The sequence below is a fragment of the Pseudophryne corroboree genome, chromosome 10, assembly GCF_028390025.1.
Source record: "Pseudophryne corroboree isolate aPseCor3 chromosome 10, aPseCor3.hap2, whole genome shotgun sequence".
NCBI classification, from domain to species: Eukaryota; Metazoa; Chordata; class Amphibia; order Anura; family Myobatrachidae; genus Pseudophryne; species Pseudophryne corroboree.
The window spans coordinates 115,963,407-115,986,748 of record NC_086453.1 but is presented as its reverse complement, the minus strand read 5'-3'; the positions used below and the strand labels follow the sequence as shown (position 1 = coordinate 115,986,748).

Sequence of the window (23,342 nt, the reverse complement as noted above, 5' to 3'; positions counted from 1 at the left end):
CCTTATTTGCTACAGGCGCTGCAAATTTGCAACACGCTCATGCAGCAGTATAGCATTAACGACTCTTCCTAGTCAGTTTAATTATGCTTTTACGCCCAGTGTCAATGATAAGGTCTTTAATGGAGGATATTGATGAGGTAAGCTACTTACACAGCAAACTGCAGTGACGGTCACATTTTTATTCCGTCAAAAGGTGGATCCTGCCAGTCATGTCATGGTTTAAATTGCTTAGCATTGGATAGCTGTCAGAATCAGAGTGTACATGATGAGACTGTTTAATATTAAAGTACTAAAGGAAAGCTAATTTTGAAACTTACTGTAATAAGGTCTCATCCTCAGTATACAAAAGGAGTGGCTTAATTTCTAACAATGGGACCTTGTATTTCCATGCACTGAAGTAAAGCTTATACATTACAGGCTCCATTTAATAGCATTTAATAGCATTTAGCCAAGCCATTCATTATTTTCCACAGGACTCGGTGTACGCAGCTAAAACACAAAATTATAAAACTTCAAGCAGAAGAAAAGTTTCCAAAAAAATATAAAATTTTATTTCAGCTTATTTGTACATTTGTAGAATAGCAAAGGTTTTACATTTTATACAACTTTATCACTCTGAAATATATAAAACAATGTATTTATATACATGTATATATTTAGATATAAAAATATGAATTATTGTATAAAACTGATGGTGAATAATTGGCCACCACATTGTTGTCTATTGTCACAGGAAGAAAAAAAAAAAATATATATAGTTTTAATTATTTTCTCTGTAACAACTACCACCGCTTCTTACTTAACACCTATAAAACAGGTGTGGCAATGTTTAGACTATCCTGGCAACATTACCAAGATGATAACAATACTTTATTAATATGAATTATTAAATAGTCAATTTAATTTATAAAACATTTACAATTTGTTTCCCAGAAAAAAATAAAAAAAAGTATTTATACATGTAATGCTGGTATTGATTAAATGTAGGTATTTCAAGAGCATTTGACCTACATCAGTTTTTGAGAGTAGAACTACCAGCCCCAGTGGTCGAGAACAGGACTTGCTATGTCAGCACCAAATTAAATGGATGACGCAGAGTTTAACATACGCCCATCCGTGGAGCACAGCGTGTGTGTTTGTGCACTGTGCAGGCATGTACAGGCAATGTAGAGTAATTTAGATGCATCTCACCATGCAACAGAAGGAGCCAGAGTGTGTTTTGGGAATTGTTTACTATATAAAGTTGGCTGGAGGCGCAAGCTAGTACACCCATTTTCAGACTTCTCTTGAACAAGAGTATGGTGGGTGCACACTGATGGTGGCAACAAGTATCAAATCAAGTGCATGGATAAGGGTGGCCCACTCAAACATGTGTCCTTCCCTGTATAGGGATGAAAAAAAAGAAGGTCTAGCTCTAAGCAAGCACTGCAGGAACAAAATCAACTTTGCTTTAGTACCAAAGTGTGACATATTGGAGATGCATTATGTAAGGGGGCACACACAGCTTTCTTTATGTACCAAAGATCATCTTGGTATGATTGGACGATACACATGGCATTTGGTGAAAAATTTAACATTTCTCCCTCAAAGTGACTAGAATGCCTTTGGATGTCACAAGTGTGCAAAGATCAGATTGGAACTATAAAACACCTATTAAGTGGGGGTTAGGGGGTTATTTCTAAAGAACTTACACAGTACAGATTGAACTAGGCCAGAGGTTCTCAAACGTAGTCTTTAAGGCACCCCCAATGTCCAGGTTTAAGGGATATCCATAGATTAGCACAGATGGTTAGATACAATTGACTGAGGAGCTATTTAAGTTACATGCAGTGAAGCATGGATAAACATAAAACCTGAACCACTGGGGTGCCTTGAGGACCACGTTTGAGAACCTCTGACTTTGACTATCCAAATGTTGGATTATTCCAGGATAGAAAGCTGTACCTAGAAGGCAAATTATGCATTTTCATCAAACCTCAGTACTTTTCCACTAAGGTCCTTCTGTCATAGCCCAGAAGTGCCGTATGCCCAGTCTGGGCCTGGTACACAAAATGATGCCCATTTCTGTATCAGACCAACAGCTACACTTGCTTGTCAATGCATTACTGTGCCAGAGCGCAAGCCCATTCTAACAATCTGCCCACACTAAATACCTCTTTTCCACCAAACAAGTAACCGGGGTATTGACTGGGCAGCCCAGGCCAACGTTTGGTGTTAAGAGGTCTCTGAAAATTAACCCTGGGACCAGTTACATGGGAAACCGACCCGAGTAGCTACCAGGATCGAACCAGAGTAGGACCCAGGTAACTTGTGGTGTAAATGGGTGACCTGGGTAATGCTTAAAAACCTATGAAAAGAAGGCTCACCGGGGCTTGGAGATTATGTCATCTCCAAGCGTTGGTACAGGAACGCACAACACTAACCCGGGTCAAGCCTGTGGTGTAAACGCTGTTTCAAGTCGCTGTGACACAGCGTGAAACAGTGTTTAATTACCCAGGTCGAACCAGGGTTTTCTGGTGGAACAGGGGTATAAAACAGGAACAAGCTAGAACTTATCAGATAAACAGCTTCATTAGAGAATTTATCAGATGAAATACCACTAAATTAACAGTTCACGAGTGAACTAAGCTTACAAATACATTAGCTGTGATTTTGGCCATAACAGAAGATCTAAGTGTTGAAGACTCCAAAATATGTTTAAGTACCAAATATTAAAGTTTACATAACACTGGGGGAAGAGTGGGACTGGGTGGTATAGAATGATACCATTCTTAAATCGTGGCAATTTTTCTGTTAGAATAGTAATGTGAACAAGCTCAGAGATGTACCTACTAGACTCAATATAGATCCATATACTATGGCCAAATCACTCGTTTCATATACAGCTTTCAAAACTATGCAAGAGATCCAGACACCCAGAAAATGTCCAGACATTTATTATTGCTTAAATAAAAAGGCATTTTGTGTTTTTTCGTTTTTTTCCTTTTTAAATATGTACAGAAGGCAAACAACCCCTTTAATATAATCAAGGGACAATATTAACTCTTAAAACAGAGTTCAGCACATAGTTTATATGGCTTCAGTTATGGGTGTCCATCAATTTAGATAACACATTAGCTCAACAGTATCATAGTGACCAAAATAAATTCAATCTTACTGCACACATTAAAATCCAATGTGCCTATTCTGGCTGGATCAAAAGGTCTTGTGGGAGATGGCAAATATAATATAGAACACCTCATGACAAAATAATCCAATCTGTTCCTAAAACAGAACAAAAGGTAACTTGTTCAGGACCTCCAATTTGCAAGTAAAAATCCAGAGGGCCAGCATATCCCAATATTTTAGAACTAGTACCAGATTTTTTTAATTTTTTTTTTAAATTGATATATTCAAAAATATATTAAAAATAGACAATGTAAAATGGTAGATGGCAATATCCCTCTGATCCTTATGGCTGTGAATTCTTGCATTACAAACTAGACAAGAATGCCACCAGCAGTCATTTTAGCAGCATTTTGATCAACTGTTTTGCATAGCTTGGGAACCAGAAATAATGAAAACAATTGCTCTTCGATTATTTGCTCCAAATATTGTTGGAAAGTTTGTTTTAATCCTTTACGTAATTGCACCATCTTCCTCTCCATGCTCCTTTTAAATCTCACACACTTGAAGTAGAATTCTTTGAACGAGTGATTCAGCATTTCTATATGATCAGAGTGCTTGATGCTCACAATTCAGAGTTCCATAGTGGTAATTTTCAACGTAGCAATAATTGCGCCATGTTCTGTGGCAATGCCGCTCTTGTCCACCAAAACGAAGCCATGTGCTATATAAATACACCAGAAGCGTGTACATACAATGTACCTGAATAAAACGTAGTGGCCATAAACTTTCCGGAAATAAGTTGTCTCATTGGGATCAACCTTTTCCCCTTCCCATGTCAACATTTTTTTTCTTCCTATAGCAGAAGCCAGCACTTGTATCCATTATAAGAAATCACGTTCAACCCAAAGGTCTATCATACTGCATCTTGCACACAACACCAACTAGACTTGCTTTGCAGGTAGGCGTTTCATTTTCATTTCCTCCTATAGGTATACTGTATCAATATCTTCAGAAGACCACAAACTTTACCAGTTGCCATTCCGAGATCCATCCTGCATCCAATTTTGTAGTGATCCCTCAGAGCTTTAGACACTGTGGGAACCCACTTGCCGCATGGTCCATAAACACAGCTCGGCTTCTCAATTCTAAGACAGCAGCAGTGAGAATTGCTTTCCACTTGCATCAAGTGTACGTTCAGCATGCTCTTTCCACTTTACAGATAATCTTCTCATCATATAATGGCAGAACAGCATCTTCCTCGGATATCTCTTGAAATACAGCATTGCATTCAAACTCTTGGCTCTCCTTTTTGAAATAATATCTGGAAAAAAAAAGGGTAGGATATAAGCATCTGACAAAGACATCTCTACATTGGTTATACAAATTGTAGATCAAACTGCAATCATGATACTTACTTGTAACTTCCCTTCTTACTAAGCAGCTCTTTAAATTCCTGCAAAGTCAAAGTGGGCTCCTTTGTTCGAATCATGTACGGAATCCGCTCTCCACAGAAGTAATAGACAATCGCTAAACCTCCTTGCCCTTGGTCACTATTCATCTTTTTGGCCGACTTAAGCCTGTTAAAAAATAAAATTATATATAAAGTTTGGCAGATATAGTAAATAGTCTTATCCAGCACCATACACCCCTCCCAACCCCCCTTAATCTGCTTTCCAGGAGGTTTAGTAAAATCAATATGTATGAACAACACTTTTGATATAAAACATGGCAGAAAGATGCAATGATGAAAACGTATTTTTGAAAGCAACTTTCTGAAAAGATCTCAACCCATGGCGAATTTAAGGAGGGGGCGCTGCATGGGCAGCCGCAGTTAAGTACAGATTTGTCCTGGGTGCAGGGTGTTTGGCCCCTCCTGGACCAATGGGACTGTGTGCACCCATTATAGGGGTCGGTATGCGTGACTGTCGCTGGGGATGCCGGCAGTCAGCAGACCAACCGTGGGATCCCGGCGGTGGGTAGGGGTGGGAACACAAGCGCAACAAGCCCCTTGTGGGTTCAGTAGCAAACTACACTCGCCACGGGTTTTGTTCCCACTCTCGGTGTCATGGACAACTACGAATAGGAATAGTCCCTCTTAGTCGGCATGCAGACTGTCAGGATTTAGAGGGGGGCAGGATGTAGGAGTCTGTTATGTCACCGGTGGTTACATAACTACATCCCGATAGATAAGCCACTGCTGCAGTGTGCTTGAAAATGCATCAAGCATAGGTCGGTTATATTCCTGGACTAAAAATGTATGAAAAAAATAACATACAAAACAGACACATAGTACATCCCAATACACTGTAAGATAACAAATTGAATAAAGAGAGCATTTATTCCTCTCCCCAATATTCTACACCTGTTAATTAATATACTAGTTTATCAATTCAAGGAAGGGGGGGGGGGAATAAAAATACTTTGGAGACAGGATAACTTACTCTTCAGAGAATTTAAGAGTGGAGAAAGCAGAAGACGAAACACTCTCCGCGGCTTTACTTTTTTCTTTAAGTGTCGCAGACTGCACACACCTTAAATACAAACAAACGCTTTTAAGCATTGTGAACTAAAACAGCTGTGAGATTTTTATGCATTATTTGATTTTCATGTTTGCCTAGGTGCTTATTTTATCATGAAAATAGACTATTAAAGCTGTACTACTACATTATATTTACATTGTTAAACTTTTACCAACACTTACATCTTACAGCTCACCTGCATGTTAAAACAGCTCTGCTAACAACATGGTAGAGCATCTTTTTGTGCGACTTTTCCATTAAAATACATCTCCTACGTAAAACCGCAGCTGTATCTGCATAACAAAATGCTACACTACAGTGTTTACACATGCGTTTCGAATGCAGATACACTGGCAATTGCACACATATTATACGCATGACGCATATCATAAAACAGGGATGGGGAACCTTCGGCCCTCCAGCTGCTGTTGAACTATACATCCCAGCATGCCCTGCAACAGTTTTAGCATCGCCAAATAGGAAAACTGTAGCAAGGCATGCTGGTATGTGTAGTTCAACAGCTGGAGGATGTCATAAAAGCCGCTTGTGAGTCTTATTTGCAGAGCAATGTGAATAAGATGCATTTTCAGAAAAAAAAAAGAAAGAAAAAAAACGCCCAAAGCTAATGGAGTTGTATGGGACCAGTCAGCTCATGCTACGTGGATTATTGAGGCAAGATATACGAGGACAGCTGTAGCTTCATTAAATTTTTTCCCCTCCTCCCTGGTGCTTCTACATTTCAGTACAGACTAAAAACCGGAAGGGCATGTGTGTTAGGATCCTTCATAAAACTGTAGGTAATGTATTAGAACTGAATATATATGATGCAAAAAGTGACCAATCTTGGCAAATGATATATTTTTTTTATATACATACACACCCCACCATCAGCTGTATATAAAATATTGGTAACAATCTCAGAATCTAAGATAACTAATCAAATAAATTTTCCCTTCTTATGCGATATTATTAATACTACATAAATGGTTTAATAACTACCAATACTTCTAGATTTCTTATACTAGATAATCTTCCATATTTCGAGCACCCACTATGAAAGTAGTTCTGGAAATACTATACCAAAAACATTAGACTCCCAACTAGGGTTCAACTAGACAGAATGCATCTTTACCTGGGCTTGTGCAGTTTAGGAACTCTCTTGTCTTCAACAAGACGCCGACGAGCTTCTTCCAGTTGGTCCAGAGTGTTTGGAGCATTAAGTGGTGGCATGGAAGTATCCTGTAGGAAGAGATGAGCTGGCTGGGATGCTGCCCTGTGTGTCGTCTTCTTTACTTCGGGGCAATGGCTTAAACTTTGAAGAAAAAATAAATGTTAAAGATTACTTCAAAGTGCTTCTTTAAACATTACATTGCATTTATTTACATGGCGACCAGTCATCTACCTTTCATTTTACAGAATTGATAAAATGCTGGCTATAAGCTAATTGGTTGCTATGGGCAACTTCGCCATTCTTTAGAAGGTTTGAGACATGTCCCATAAGGACAAACACTACAGATAGTGGGGCAGATGTATTTACCTGGAGAAGGCATAAGGAAGTGATACACCAGTGATGAATGCACCAGCCAATCAGCTCCTAACTGTTAATTTACATATTTGAGTTGATTGGCTGGTGCGTTTATCACCTTGCACATATCACTGGTTTATCACTTCCTTATGCCTTCTCCAGGTTATTTGAAGGACAGCTTACTAGAAGTCAAGTTGTAACACAAACCTATATAGGGGAGCAGTTTACATTGTTTAGCTTACCTTGTGTTAACATCCCGGTGATGTTTTTTCATCATCTTTGCACTCTCCAGAACCCACTGCAAGACACTGTGGCTACGTTCTACTTCTTGCTCAGGTGAAAGTGGAGTAGTCAGTCCTGCAGGTGGGTTTCCTTCTTCTAGTTTGTGAGACTGCGCACAACCTTCTGTCTTTCTGTAACTCCTTGTACCCTGGGAACTGTAAAGAGTTGCCACATAAGTACTTGTATGGGACACAATGGGTTCTATGTACGAAGCCTTTGTGAGAGATCAAGTATGAACCAACCAGTTCCCAACGGTCATTTTTAAAACACAGCATGCAACATGGCAGGTAGGAGTCGACTGACTGGTACTTTATTTCACTCCAAGCTTAATAAATAGGGGGGATTCAATTGTTGCTCCGTTCAGGCATGCTGAGCTGCAGGGAGACACTTCAGCTTGCAGCACACCGTGTCAGTGAGCAGAAATGTACAAAAAAAAAAAAAAAAAAAGTTACCCGTTTACACCTTTTTCCCCACAATCATGCACATTCGTTTAGTCGGGTTTAGCTGCTTTAAGCTGCTAAACCGGACACTAATAAGCGTGACCAACAGCAACAATTGAATATCACCCCAGTGAAGGGGCTTTACAATATATATCTTCCAAACAAAGGTGTAGGGGGGGGGGGGGGGGTGGTGTGTGTGTGTGTGTGTGTGTGTGTGTGTGTGTGTGTGTGTGTGTGTGTGTGTGTGTGTGTGTGTGTGTGTGTGTGTGTGTGTGTGTGTATATATATATATATATATATATATATATATATATATTATATAAAAAGAGAATATATTATAAATAAGAACACATTATTATATATTTCAAAGAAAGCCATAAAATACAAAAAAGGAATTCTGGCAGGTACCTCACAGATCCCCGCTGTTCAATGTTCTGTGCGACAGGCGTTTCCATCCCTGGAAGAGCTTTTGGCCTTAAGTGACAGGAAGCTAAACTTTGACCTTTGCCAAATGTTGCTTGACCTTTGGCTTTCCTTTGAATGAAAGGGGACTGTGATCTAGGTGACAGATTTGCCGGTGTCTTCAAGACTCTTGAGACATGGTCATCAAGGATGGATTGTGGGTCATCTTCAAGAGCAGCTGCTGGTGGAGTGTCATGGCTGGATGCCGGGATGTCATAATCAACTTTCTCTTCTTCCTGTTGAAAGATAATTGCAAATTACGATGGTTATTTTTCATTCTCAATTTAGTCTGGGATTTATATTTCGGAATGAATCTATGCCATACGGCCACAGCTTTTATTCTGGCTTTACAGAAATACAAAGCAGTCTTTTTAGCGTAGAACCTTGCCAAAAGCTATTCCAGTAGCGTTCTACACTTCTGCATGCCTCTACCTGTCACTCTGTCATAGTGCCAGGTGAATACTAGCATCATAGACTCACATTTTCTTTTAGGTAGCTAATTATCATCGCTTCAGATTCTCCTTTAGATTTAGTTAAAGGGCGGAAAATGTTAAACAAATGGAAGTATAAAACACAAAAGTTGCTAATCACATCCAATAGAATATAAATTATGGTTTCAGGAGCAGTTTCAGAACTGAAGCTATATATCATAAGGGGAACACAGTAAACACTTATCAGTAATCCCATTTAGGCATACTGCAGTCATGTGCTTGCAACCCTATATTGCGCAAAACAGCTGATAGCTTGAATGGCAATATATAGCAAATACAAATATCATGTCTATGGGGGTGATTCAGGGATAGATGCTGTTTGCATCGCTGCTGCGTCTTGGACACAGCAGTGATGTTCAAATAATAAGAATTTACTCACCGGTAATTCTATTTCTCGTAGTCCGTAGTGGATGCTGGGAACTCCGTAAGGACCATGGGGAATAGCGGGCTCCGAAGGAGGCTGGGCACTCTAGAAAGATCTTCGACTACCTGGTGTGCACTGGCTCCTCCCACTATGACCCTCCTCCAAGCCTCAGTTAGGTACTGTGCCCGGACGAGCGTACACAATAAGGAAGGATTTTGAATCCCGGGTAAGACTCATACCAGCCACACCAATCACACCGTACAACTCGTGATATGAAACACAGTTAACAGTATGAAACAATAGAGCCTCTCAACAGATGGCTCAACAATAACCCGATTTAGTTAACAATAACTATGTACAAGTATTGCAGATAAACCGCACTTGGGATGGGCGCCCAGCATCCACTACGGACTACGAGAAATAGAATTACCGGTGAGTAAATTCTTATTTTCTCTAACGTCCTAGTGGATGCTGGGAACTCCGTAAGGACCATGGGGATTATACCAAAGCTCCCTAACGGGCGGGAGAGTGCGGATGACTCTGCAGCACTGAATGAGAGAACTCCAGGTCCTCCTCAGCCAGGGTATCAAATTTGTAGAATTTTGCAAACGTGTTTGCCCCTGACCAAGTAGCTGCTCGGCAAAGTTGTAAAGTCGAGACCTCTCGGGCAGCCGCCCAAGATGAGCCAACCTTCCTTGTGGAATGGGCATTGACAGATTTTGGCTGTGGCAGGCCTGCCACAGTATGTGCAAGCTGAATTGTACTACAAATCCAACGAGCAATAGTCTGCTTAGAAGCAGGAGCACCCAGCTTGTTAGGTGCATATAGGATAAACAGCGAGTCAGATTTTCTGACTCTAGCCGTTCTGGAAACATATATTTTCAGTGCCCAGACAACGTCTAGCAACTTGGAGTCCTCCAAGTCCCTAGTAGCCTAGGCACCACAATAGGCTGGTTCAGGTGAAACGCTGACACCACCTTTGGGAGAAACTGGGGACGAGTCCTCAATTCTGCCCTATCCATATGGAAAATCAAATAAGGGCTTTTACAAGACAAAGCCGCCAACTTTGATACTCGCCTGGCAGAAGCCAAGGCCAATAACATAACCACCTTCCACGTGAGATATTTCAGATCCACGGTTTTTAGTGGTTCAAACCAATGTGATTTTAAGAAACTCAACACCACGTTGAGATCCCAAGGTGCCACAGGAGGCACAAACGGTGGCTGACTCTGCAGCACTCCTTTTATAAATGTCTGAACTTCAGGTACTGAAGCTAGTTCTTTTTGAAAGAAAAATCGACAGAGCCGAGATCTGTACCTTAATGGAACCCAATTTAAGGCCCATAGTCACTCCTGCTTGCAGGAAATGCAGAAATCGACCTAGTTGAAATTCCTCTGTTGGGGCCCTTTCGGCCTCACACCATGCAACATATTTTCGCCATATGCGGTGATAATGAGTTGCTGTAACCTCTTTCCTGGCTTTAGTAAGCGTAGGAATGACTTCCTCCGGAATGCCCTTTTCCTTCAGGATCCGGCGTTCAACCGCCATGCCGACAAACGCAGCCGCGGTAAGTCTTGGAACAGACAGGGCCCCTGCTGCCGCAGGTCCTGTCTGAGTGGCAGAGGCCATGGGTCCTCTGATATAAATTCTTGAAGTTCTGGGTACCAAGCTCTTCTTGGCCATCCACGAGTATCGTTCTTACTCCTCGCCTTCTTATTATTCTCAGTACCTTTGGTATGAGAGGCAGAGGGGAGAACACATAAACCGACTGGTACACCCACGGTGTTACCAGAGCGTCCATAGCTATCGCCTGAGGGTCCCTTGACCCGGTGCAATATCTTTTATAGCTTTTTGTTGAGGCGGGACGCCATCATGTCCACCTGTGGCCTTTCCCAATGGTGTACAATCCTATTGGAAGACTTCTGGAGGAAGTCCCCATTCTCCCGGGTGGAGGTCGTGTCTGTTGAGAAGGTCTGCTTCCCAGTTGTCCACTCCGGGAATGAACACTGCTGACAGTGCTAACACATGATTTTCCGCCTATCGGAGAATCCTTGTGGCTTCTGCCATCGCCATCCTGCTTCTTGTGCCGCCCTGTTGGTTTACATGGGCGACTGCCGTGATGTTGTCTGATTGGATCAGTAAGCGGCTGGTTTTGAAGCAGAGGCCTTGCCGGCCTCAGGGCATTGTAAATGGCCCTCAGGTCCAGAATATTTATGTGTAGGGAAATAACCTGACTTGACCAAAGTCCCTGGAAATTTCTTCCCTGTGTGACTGCCTCCCAGCCTCAAAGGCTGGAATCCATGGTCACTAGGACCTAGTCCTGTATGCCGAACCTGCGGCCCTCTTGAAGATGGGCACTCTGCAGCCACCACAGTAGAGATACCCTGGTCCTTGGAGACAGGGTTATCAGCCTATGCATCGGAAGATGCGATCCGGACCACTTGTCCAACAGGTCCCTCTGAAAAGTTCTTGTATGGAACCTGCCTAATGGGATTGCTTCGTAGGAAGCTACCATTTTTCCCAGGACTCGCGTGCAATGATGCACCGCTACCTATTTTGGCTTCAGGAGGTCTCTGACTAGAGATGACAACTCCTTGGCTTTCTCCTCCGGGAGAAACACTATTTCTGGTTTATGTCCAGAACCATCCCCAGGAACAGTAGACGTGTCATAGGAACCAGCTGTGACTTTGGACTGTTTAGAATCCAACCATGCTGTTGTAGCACTTTCCAAAATAGTGCTACCCCGACTACCAACTGCTCCTTGGACCTCGCCCTTATAACGAGATTGTCCAAGTACGGGATAATTACAACTCCCTTTTTTTGAAGGAGTATCAACATTTCGGCCATTACCTTGATAAAACACCCTCGGTGCCATGTACAGTCCAAACGGCAGTGTCTGGACTTGGTAATGGTAATCCTGTACCACAAATCTGAGGTACTCCTGGCGAGGATGGTAAATGGGGACATGCAGGTAAGCATCCTTGATGTCCCAGGATACCATGTAATCCCCCTCGTCCAGGCTTGGAATAACCGCCCTGAGCGATTCCATCTTGAACTTGAATTTTTGTGTTCAAGGATTTTAAAAATATAAAATGGGTCACACCGAACCATGCGGTTTCGGTACCTCAACCCGTGTGGAATAGTAACCCCGTCCTTGTTGAAGTAGGGGCACCTTGAGTATTACCTGCTGGGAATACCGCTTATTAATTGCCTCTAGCACAGCCTCCCTGCCTGAGGGAGTTGTCAGCAAGGCATATTTTAGGAAACGGCTGGGGGGAGACATCTCGAATTCCAGCTTGTACCCCTGAAATACTACTTGAAAGAAACAGGGATCCACCTGTGAGCGAGCCCACTAATTGGTAGGTAGGTAAAATTATTTCTTCCCAGCAGTTGCTGTGGATACGAGGTCCCAGAGACCATCCCCAAATAATTCCTCACCCTTATAAGGCTCTCTATGCGCTTTTTAAGTCAGCATCACCTGTCCAGTGACAGGTCTCTAATACCCTCCTGACAGAATGGACATTACATTTATTTTGGATGCCAGCCGGCAAAATATCCCTCTGTGCATCCCCCATATATAAGACGACGTCTTTAATATGTTTTTATGTTTGCCAACTAGTATCCCTGTTTGACAGGGTCACCGACCACGCTGCAGCAGCACTATCTGCAGGTCTCAGTCTAGTACCTGAGTGTGTAAATACAGACTTCAGGATAGCCTCCTGTTTTTTATCAACAGGTACCTATTAAAGTGGCCGTATCCTAAGACGGCAGTGCCACCTTTTTTGACAAACGTGTGAGCGCCTTATCCACCCTAGGGGATATCTCCCAGCGTAACTTATCCACCTGGCGGGAAAGGGTACGCCATCAGTAACTTTTCATAAATTACCAGTTTCTTAACGGGGGAACCCACGCTTTCACACACTTCATTTATTCATCTGATGGGGGAACAAAACACTGCCTGTTTTTTCTCCCCAAACCTAAAACCCATTTTTAGAGGTGCTTGGGTTAAAGTCAGAAATGTATAACACATTTTTTATTGCCGGGATCACGTCACGGATGTTCCTAGTGGATTGTGTATATGTCTCCACCTTGTCGACACTGGAGTCAGACTCCGTGTCGACATCTGTGTCTGCCATCTGAGAGAGCGGGCGTTTTTGAGCCCCTGATGGCCTTTGAGACGCCTGGGCAGGCGCGGGCTGCGAAGCCGGCTGTCCCACAGCTGTTACGTCATCCACCCTTTTATGTAAGGAGTTGACACTGTCGGTTAATACCTTTCACCTATCCATCCACTCTGGTGTCGGCCCAACAGGGGGCGACATCACATATATCGGCCTCTGTTCTGTCACCATATAAGCCTCCTCATTCAACATGTCGACACAGCCGTACCGACACACCGCAGACACACAGGGAATGCTCTAAACGAGGACAGGACCCACAAAAGCCCTTTGGGGGGACAGAGTAAGAGTATGCCAGCACACATCAGAGCGCTATATATATATACAGGGACTAACTGAGTTATGTCCCTAATAGCTTTTATATAATATACTGTATACAGTGCCAATTTTAATGCCCCCCCTCTCTTTTCCCTCTTACTGTACTGTAGAATTGCAGGGAAGAGCCAGGGAGCTTCCCTCCAGCCGAGCTGTGAGGGAAAAATGGCGCCAGTGTGCTGAGGAGATAGGCTCCGCCCCTTTTTCGCGGCCTATTCTCCCGTTTTTTATGGAATTCTGGCCCCTGGGGCCATATATTGAGGTATTTTAGCCAGCCAAGGTGTTTTTATTGCTGCCTCAGGGCGCCCCCCCCAGCGCCCTGCACCCTCAGTGACCGGAGTGTGAAGTGTGTGAGAGGAGCAATGGCGCACAGCTGCAGTGCTGTGCGCTACCTTGGTGAAGACAGAGTCTTCATGCCGCCGATTTTCCGGACCATCTTCTTGCTTCTGGCTCTGTAAGGGGGACGGCGGCGCGGCTCCGGGACCGAACATCAAGGCTGGGCCTGCGGTCGATCCCTCTGGAGCTAATGGTGTCCAGTAGCCTAAGAAGCCCAATCCGGCTGCAAGCAGGCGAGTTCGCTTCTTCTCCCCTTAGTCCCTCGCTGCAGTGAGCCTGTTGCCAGCAGGTCTCACTGAAAATAACAAATTCTAAGACTATAACTTTCTAAGAGCTCAGGAGAGCCCCTAGTGTGCATCCAACCTCGGCCGGGCACGAAATCTAACTGAGGCTTGGAGGAGGGTCATAGTGGGAGGAGCCAGTGCACACCAGGTAGTCTAAGATCTTTCTAGAGTGCCCAGCCTCCTTCGGAGCCCGCTATTCCCCATGGTCCTTACGGAGTTCCCAGCATCCACTAGGACGTTAGAGAAATGCTAATGCAACAGCAACCGTCTTGTGTTGATAGACACCTCCTGCATGCGTATGTGTTCTGCCGCTGCATCCTATTTACAAGAAGACAGGCAGTGTAGGTTTAGTGAGCTACATATTTTCTTACCTCCTTCAACCTTTGTAACCTCTCCTCCAGTTGTTCTTCGGCATCTCTCTGTTTCTTAACTTTTTCCAATGCCATTGTCAATTTAGCTGCAAACTCCACAGGATTGGATGGCATCATATCAGCTGGGGGGCGCATAGTTCTCTGCAAAGTACAATAGGAGAATGTTAGGGGAAGAGTTTGTGTCAATGTTCTTGAATTAAGATTTAAAAAAAAAAAACAGACTTCTAAATCCATAGAGGGGGCCTGAACCACATTTCTTATATGGATTTCGTTATATGTATACCTTCAATGTATGGCAGGCATTCCCAACCTCAGTCCTCAAGGCGCACTAAAAGTGCAGGTTTAAAGGGATATCCAGGCTTCAGCACAATGGTTGAATCAAAATAACTCCGGTACTAATTAAGTCACCTGTGCTCCAACCTGGATATCACTAAAACCTGAACTGCTAGTGTGCCTTGAGGACAGATGTTGGGAATGCCTGAACTATGGCTTACTGTTGTAGTAGCAAAATACTTTTCTAAATAATGGTATGTGGTTAGGTTTCCCATCCACAAGTCATCTTTTCTTGATGGAAGACTTACTGGAACAAAAGGCAGAGGCACTTGACCATTAGTGCTGACACTTCTATGGATTTCTCGTTGCTTTTTGGAACGGTATGGGGGAATTCCATCACTGTTAAAAGTATTTAAAAATAAATTAATTATTACATTTAAAAAAAAAAAAAACCCTTATACAAAAACCCACAGTTCTAGCCATATGCAATATAAAATGTAGCAACTTGTTTCTGAAGAAATTAAATATTACATACACTAACACTGTAAACCACATACGCTGTAGGTGTTCCCTCCTCATCTCCCAGTTTTGTCTCCAATCTCCTATCCCAACACATTAGACTGTAAGCTCTCACGAGCAGGGCCCTTGACCCTCTTGGTTCTCACCCTGCACTATCTTTGTCTCCAGTTCATGCCCACTCCCAGCCAGTGACTATGATCCCTTCTGTAGACTCTTCCCAGGCACAGGTGTCACCAAGTGATCGTTATCATTTTGTTGAATAATCATCTCCCCATTTCATATTTGCCCCTGTACCGTCTGTTTGATACAGAACTGTTTTACTCTATAGTAATTCTACATGTAAGGTGCTACAGACATTGGTGGTGCCATATAAAAATCAGCTATGGTCTCAGACATGCACAGTGGGAGCCAGAACATGCACCTCAGGAGCCAACACCTCCCACTGTAGCAATAGGACAGACCCTAGAGGACAGAGTTCTAATCTGCAGGCACCAGGAATGAGGAAAGTATTAAGTGGGGACAGAGAAGGTGGGATGGAGTGAGGGAACCGTCCAAGGTGACCCAACATATGCCAGATGCCTTTATTATTAGCAGTCAACCTATAAAACGTAGGCTGAAACTTAAATCTTACAATTGAGGTATTATCCAATAACCAAGATCTACATTATGACAGTGTCACTATCCCAAGTGTTCAGAACAAAAGCAAGAAGCAAAAAATATCATAGGTTCTTTCTGCTATGGATATGCCAAAGAACCATGTGCACAGACATCACCTCTTGGCAACTTCATCAAAGTGAGCAGCAAATTCCATTCATTGTCTCCAACAATAGAGAGATAAAAAGCAAGAGGCCTCATGTTTCTTGACCTGTACCCTCTATCAGTCTACTTGTTGAAAGAACGGAGGCCAGCAAGACCACTTCCAAAGACACCTAAACTTGTCCAAGCACGTCAAGTTATTATTTCTGGAAGGTTCAGCATTTCCTTTCCTAGATCATCACTTCTTATGCTGCAATTTACATATTACATTGTCATTTATAATCAACGGTCGACAAGCTATGTTTGAAGAACTTATGGTCCTGTCAGAGAAAAGCCATTTGTCTGTGGAACGCTGTGTAAGAGTATACTTACACACTACCATCTGTAATGGACATACTGTCTTCAGTGAGGGCATCACTTGAAATCTCGCTGTCATTGATACTAGCTGCTGGAGCAAAGTACTGGTAAAGTGGTTCAGTTCTGCGTAGATTGGACCTAAAAAAATAAAAATAATGCACAGTTCAGATAAGAGGATAGGAAATTCGCTGAAATATCAATTACAGCTCATAACTTATTAACTCGTTACTGATGGATGGATGTACAGTAAAATGACAAAGACAGACCCATGTTAATTGAGGAATAAACTTTGAAAATTAAATAAAAAATAAATAAATAAAAAAAAACACCACTTCCTGTGCTAACTCTGTTCCTTTGTGGACCAATACATTATTGATCACTACTGCAGATAGTAACTCAGTGTATCACATCAGGTTTTTTGATGTTAAACTATTCATTTAGGACTTTTGTCATTTTCAGAAAGCAAGGCTGGAATCCGGTTTTATTTTTCTGTATAGCAAAATGTTTAAGACAACCAAAAAGATGCAGTTGAAATATAAATCTGCCAAACAGATTTACTATCTAATCCAGCACAAGCCATAAATATAGAATAACTGTTCTAAAGAAGAGGAAAAAAAAAAAAACTTTATAAGATAAGAAGGCTTTGAAACAGCAAGGCATCTTGGGAGGGAGGGGGAAGTGTACAGGGAAGAAAAAAAAAAAAAAAAAAAAAAAAAAAAAAACAGCCCGCTTTATGGATGTGGTTCTTTGATCTCTGGAGCAGGGAAAGATTTTGTTCACATCAAAGATATGCGAGCTCAGGGAAAGGAATAACAGCTAAGTTAACCTTTAACACAAGGAGGGGAGGAACAGAAACAAAGAAAATACAGAAAAAGTGCCTGAGAACAAACAAAATAGGTCGAAGTAATAAAAATTAACCCATCCTTCCCTAAAAAAATATTATAAACAATATCAATAGCAATAAAAGACTATTGTGATGCAGGGCTGAAAAACAGGTCAAATGCACTTCAGCATTTCCAACTGGTCTCTTGGTTCTTACCTTTGGTTTCTTGGTGGGATACGTGTGAAGGCACGGTTGACTTTTCCCATGGCACCCAAACCACCCGGAATGTGGTGTAACCCACCAATTTCCTCTTCCTCAGCCCTTCCTCAGCCAAGGTTGGAAGTCCAGGTCCTGGGCTGTCTGGGGTAGGACTGTCCTCAACAGCATGAGCATATTCCTTGCAAATGTCAGACTGCAAAAAAGACGGAAAGGCCTCCTGTTCCATGGCCCTCTGAATCTCCTGCTGAGCCTGGTCAAACAAAGTTCTAGTCAGCTGTTGGTTCTTGACACAGTCCTTGACTTGAGACCGAGTGGCTGGCTTTAAACGTCCTGAAACAGCTTGGCTATTTTGTACATACCAACGATATATGGCTTTAGCGGTCTTTGAAGTCTTCGGTTCCTCTGGGTCCATGGCTCTAAAGCCATTACATGCAAACCAGAAACTTAACAGATCCACTAGTCCCTGCCCTTCCAGATACATACGAAAAAGTGTTGCACCATCTTGGTCATCCAACAACATATTGAGGGATCTGCCCCAACGAGAGAAGCGGGAATCATGTGCTGCACAACCTTCCGCTTGCCGAAGAGAGTCTTCCTTGCATTTCATTGGCTGTTCCAAGTGCTGGTGGTCCATAGTGAATTTCTCAGCCTTAAGTCATAGAAAGAACAATGCATTATATTAGTTGTATTTCCAACAGCAAGATCTGGATCATCCCAATTGTAAACTGTAGATTGTCAATAGTTTATTTGTACATCCATCATGTGAATACATTCAAGATTAAACAAAACTAAATAAAAATCGTACAGTAAGTGTACTTGTGTTACTTTGATAATTATAGGACTATTAGTACTTCAAAGCGCAATTCTTATGTTAAGAGTTTTAGAGACTAAGGGGAAATGTATCAAACCTTCCAAAGCAGTGTATTCCACCTATGGTGACCAATCGGCAGGATCCTGGGATTTAGGGCCAAAAACGGCGGGATTCAATCCCGGGATTGGAAGCTCCAATCCCGGGGACTGAGGGATCAGCGTTGAGCGTCCACAGGACTCTGCCCGGCTTCCTTCTTCCGACTCCCCAGCGCAGCGCGAGAGGTCACGCTGCGCCATCACACGCCGCCAGGAGAGGATGTTCCCCACCCGCCGCCCCCGGTATACTGTGAGTTGTGTGCGGGGCAGTCACATAGTTTAAAGCCAATCCCGAGTATCTCGGGATTGCCTATTTTTCAATCCCGATACCCGGGATTGAAAAAAAAAAAAATGGCCAGGAATTGGCTTCCCTAGTCCCACCCTTAAGGTCCTTAAGGCACACCAACAGTCCAAGTTTTAAGCATATCCACGCTTGGGCACACATGGTTAAATCAAAATAACAGGAGGTACTAATTAAGTCACCTGTGCTCAAGCATGGCTATCCTTAAAACATGGACTGTTATACCCCTTTCAGACTGCCAGCTCGTAACCTGGGTTATTGCACATGAGCGCGAAGTAACCAGGGTTGCTGTACGGTCTGAAAGGTGCAAGGGGAAATATTGACCTGGCATTTCAACCCTGGTAGCGACCAGGGTTGAATACGGCTTCAACCTGGGTCAATGTGCGATGTCAACAGGTTGCCGGGTCAATGCGACCCGTTTCCCGTTAACAGCTGATCTCTAAGCGCTGCCTCCGCATGCATCACTGCTAACGTCACCAAACCGGCAATATTCCAGGCTGGGGACACCAGTGTGAAAGGTGCTGAGGCAAGTCGCACGCGGGAATCACTCATGTAAGGCTCCCGGGTGTGATCTGCCATTTGCGGTCTAAGAGAGGTATAAGTGCCTTGAGGACTGAGGCTGAAGTGGAGAACTGAACAAATAGATAAATTGCCCATAGCTTCAACAGTTTAATGCATCTGTTCCCAAAACAGTTACTAGAAGCTAGTTTGTAAAGGATAGTGAATAGTCAAGTCAAAGGACAAATTAAGAAAAGTGGTCCAAAACTCACAATAAAGACAGACCAAAAAAAAAGGAAAGACAGAAAGACATCTTCTACAATTAAAAGTAAAGTTTGTCTTATCCATTATGATAGGAATACCTTGTAATTTTTAGTCTCCTGTCCCGGCACAGGTGGGCGCAATGACGTTTCCCTGAATATTTGTCTTGAGTCGGGCATACAGGTCAGCACCCCAGCAGAACTCATGGCTACCACAAATTCTGACTTCTAGCTGGGGGGGGGAAGAAAAAAAAAAGGCAGATTAGAAAGTGAGATTCATTATATGATAGGACGTTTATCAAATCAGAGTAGGGTATGTTGCGTTCAAATCTATTACAACAAAACAAAATCTCATTAAGTGGTCTAAAACAACACCACCACCACCGAATGAAGCTTTGGTAGTGAAAAGTAGATTTTAAAGTGCACCTGTCACCTATACACAGTGAAGGCAGCCAGGTTGTAGTCCGAACCCCTTTGTCCCTCATACCTGTGATGTTTGTAGTATATTGATAAAAGTCTATTTTTCAGTCTGCAAATTGGCTGCCTACAGTATACACTGGGGTCACATTCACTTTAAGATTTTATATATTTTAATGATGTACAGTCTTAAAGTAATGAGAAGCCGAGAACAAGTACTCTGTTATCTAGTATTAACTTATGGGCAATTTCTTCAATTTAAGGAAAATAAATAAATAAATATACAAATAAAAATTTAAAAGTATTATTTCATGTCAGTGTTCTAAAGTTCTCAGGAATCATTAGGCTCGCATTAAGAGAAGAATCCACTTTAAAACTATAGCCCATAACTCCACCGGAACTGCAAGTTTCTATTACAAGCAAATGACCATCTGGGAACCATTTTTCCTTCTTTCCAACATGACTTACACCATACCCTGTCGCCCTGTAGTTTTTCAATAGAAATTATTCACAACAGGTGGGCCAAAGACTAGCTCTTTTCCCCTGCATACCAGCTAATGTGTCCAATATATCCAGATGTTTGAACAGTTTTATAGGTACAAGTTCAGACATTTGTGGATAAAGGAAGCTAAAAAGGTATTTCACCAATCCTCATGAAATACTATACAGATGAGGCCCATATTGCCCCCTAACCATAAGGCAGCTGAGTTGCAGATCACGCCATGGTTTTTGAGCAATGGTCACATCTCTTTGGGCACATTGAGACAATTAGTTCATTTACCTACATCTGACCCCCAGGTAAAGAGTGTATTTGTGACCAGTTAACTTAATTTCAAAGAGTGACGCTTTGGGGTTAACATTCATGGCCTCCTGCTGGGACACACTGCAAACATTAGATTGTAGTAGACATAAAAGCCTCTTCATAACGCAATGCATAATTTCTCACACGGGGGTAGGTAAAAAACAAACAAAAAAAAACCCCACTTTAGAAAATATTTTGATGGGGTGTAATTACCTCAACATTGCATACAAGGGACATTAATAACCAACAGTGTACATACCAGGATTTCAAGTCTGTCCACAATGTTATAAAACTTACCCAGCGGGTTGTTTTTGTTTTCTTTAGGGTCACCCTAACAGGTATTTGGGACTAGCACATGCCCATGAAAAAGAACACTTTGGATTTAATCAGAACCTCTAGGCCACAACACAAGAGCACCACAAAAAGCAGCTCATTAGCTTAAAAAGGACATGTGTGCAAATCAGGTCTTTACCCCAATGCTGTATCCATTACAAACCACATGGAGAAAATTAATAAAAAGTCAGCTAATGAAGTGTATTCAAACTTCCAGGAAACAAAAAAAAAAATAGAAAACGCCCACAGATCAAACGCAAAAAAAGAAGAAAAAAAAAAAAAAAGAAAAAAAAGACAGGTTAACAAAAGCCCTTGAAAAATGTTTGTCAGATATTAAAACTGTTTACAAAAAACACACACACACACACACACACACACTGTGAAAACACACAGAGGAAGATACAAGATAGCAACAATAACGTGATAAAGACAATGATTAAAAACACATAAAAAAACAAAACAAACATATAGCTCCTAAATATAAACCATATGTTCTCGGCTACAAAGCGAAACAAATTGTATCCAGCTCTTTGGCAGTCTCCAAACCGATCACGGAGACTGGGACCAATGCTAGCCAACAGGGAGGGAGGGGGGCATTTAATTGTTTTTGGTCGATGGGCTATTTGGGTAGGATTTGCAGGACAGCGAGAACAGGGCCATTGCCTGCACCGTGCTCCCCGGGCAGGAGTACGGATCACACAGCAGCAAAAAAGTTTGCAGTGGGGACGCAGAGGGAAGGGAAGGGGGGGATGCAAATCTCGCACTTACCTTGATGTTTTTGGGGGGGTTCGGGTTCTCGATCCACGATCTGTAAACTCCTTAGAGCAGAGGAGAAGTAATCCAGGGAGCCAAGGGAAGATGGGTCATGGCTGCAAGCGCTGAAATAATCCAAGTGGCAGAAAAAAACATGATCCAGCCTGGAGAGGGGAAGGGAAAAGCAGGAGAAGGGGAGAGAAAAAGCTCACACCTTCCTTGAGTGAGTTAGGACTGGAAGGATTTTTCTCCCTCTCCCTCCTCTCTGAACTTTTTTTTTTTAATCAAAACCAAAAAGCCCTTTTTCACTCCCCCTGGGGACAAAGCCAAAAGAACAAAGGGGTGTTATGGCTTTAATGAAACATCAGTGGAGATCACTGAAGGCTGCATCCTGGAAGCCCAGTAGAGGAACAGCAACAAAAAAGCAGTGAGAGAAGTGGTTAAAAAATAGGATTCCTCTCTTCCATTCTTCCCGAAATAAAATAATAAACCACTCTTGATTTTTAGGGCGATAAAACACCCGTGTGGATTTTTCCGGGCGATCTGTAGCCTTTGCATGCGAGCTGTTCTCTGCTAGGACCTGGGATTTCTGAATTCCTTTCTTAAAGCCAGACTCCCCCCTCTGGTTAAGAAAAAGAGTCCTTTGAAGGCAGCCGGGCCAATGAGAGCGCAGAGTCTCCAGCAGCTATTCCTTTCATCCCATCTTCAAAGAGCCTTCAATCACGGTTAACCCCTGAAGTGCTGCAAAAGCAAGGGAGGCTGAGAAAGGGAGGGGGAAGAAGGGGGGGAAGGGATTTAAGAATTTTTTTTTTTTTTTTTTAAACTTGCTAAATCAACTGTTCAAGAACTGGATGAGCAGACAGAAAAGAAAGAAAGAAAGAAAGAAAGAAAAAAGAAAGAAAGAAAAGGAAACAATATAAATAAATAACACATTTAGGGTAGAAAATAACGGGCTTGAGAAATCACATGCACTCAACATTTGTGAATGATTAAGGAAGTTTTTTTTTTTTTTTCTTACTGTTAAGTGGTAGCATGTGTTTTAATTCCTATTTTTCTTGTTTTTGGAACTCAGTGGCCCTGAGTTACATTATGCTGCAAGATTGCACTGCTTTTGTTGAAATGCCACTAAGGTGTTAACTGTTAACTGTGTTTGTATGGAAGTTATCAAAGACATTTGTAAACATTTGTTACTGTACTTTTTTGTTTACACTCATATACATTACTTGATCTTGCTAAGCACCAAATGTGACACCCTTTAGCAATTCAAATTTTTTTTCCTGTATTGAATGAAACATTTGGAAAGTAAAAAAAATGCTTAGGTTGACTTTTTTTCTGAATGTGAAAAATATTGTTTTTACGTGGTCACTACATGCTGTTACGTGTATAACAAATAAATATGAGAGAATATTATGAAAATCCAATCTTTCCCAGGACTATGTAGGAAAAGACAGGA

The 23,342-nt window shown here is 42.2% G+C and overlaps 1 protein-coding gene across 1 annotated transcript; it reads right to left on the bottom strand.

The window, feature by feature from the left end:
* Positions 1-561: 561 nt before the first annotated feature.
* Positions 562-22,494, bottom strand: LOC134966194 (axin-related protein-like). The gene is given in 13 exon segments (XM_063942759.1): positions 562-4,429; positions 4,524-4,685; positions 5,550-5,639; positions 6,760-6,939; positions 7,395-7,589; positions 8,283-8,572; positions 14,673-14,813; positions 15,254-15,344; positions 16,593-16,715; positions 17,617-17,729; positions 17,732-18,268; positions 19,687-19,816; positions 21,905-22,494. Coding segments are annotated over 12 exon segments (2,154 nt in total). The 5' UTR covers positions 19,792-19,816; positions 21,905-22,494; the 3' UTR covers positions 562-4,302.
* Between the last annotated feature and the right edge of the window lie 848 nt (positions 22,495-23,342).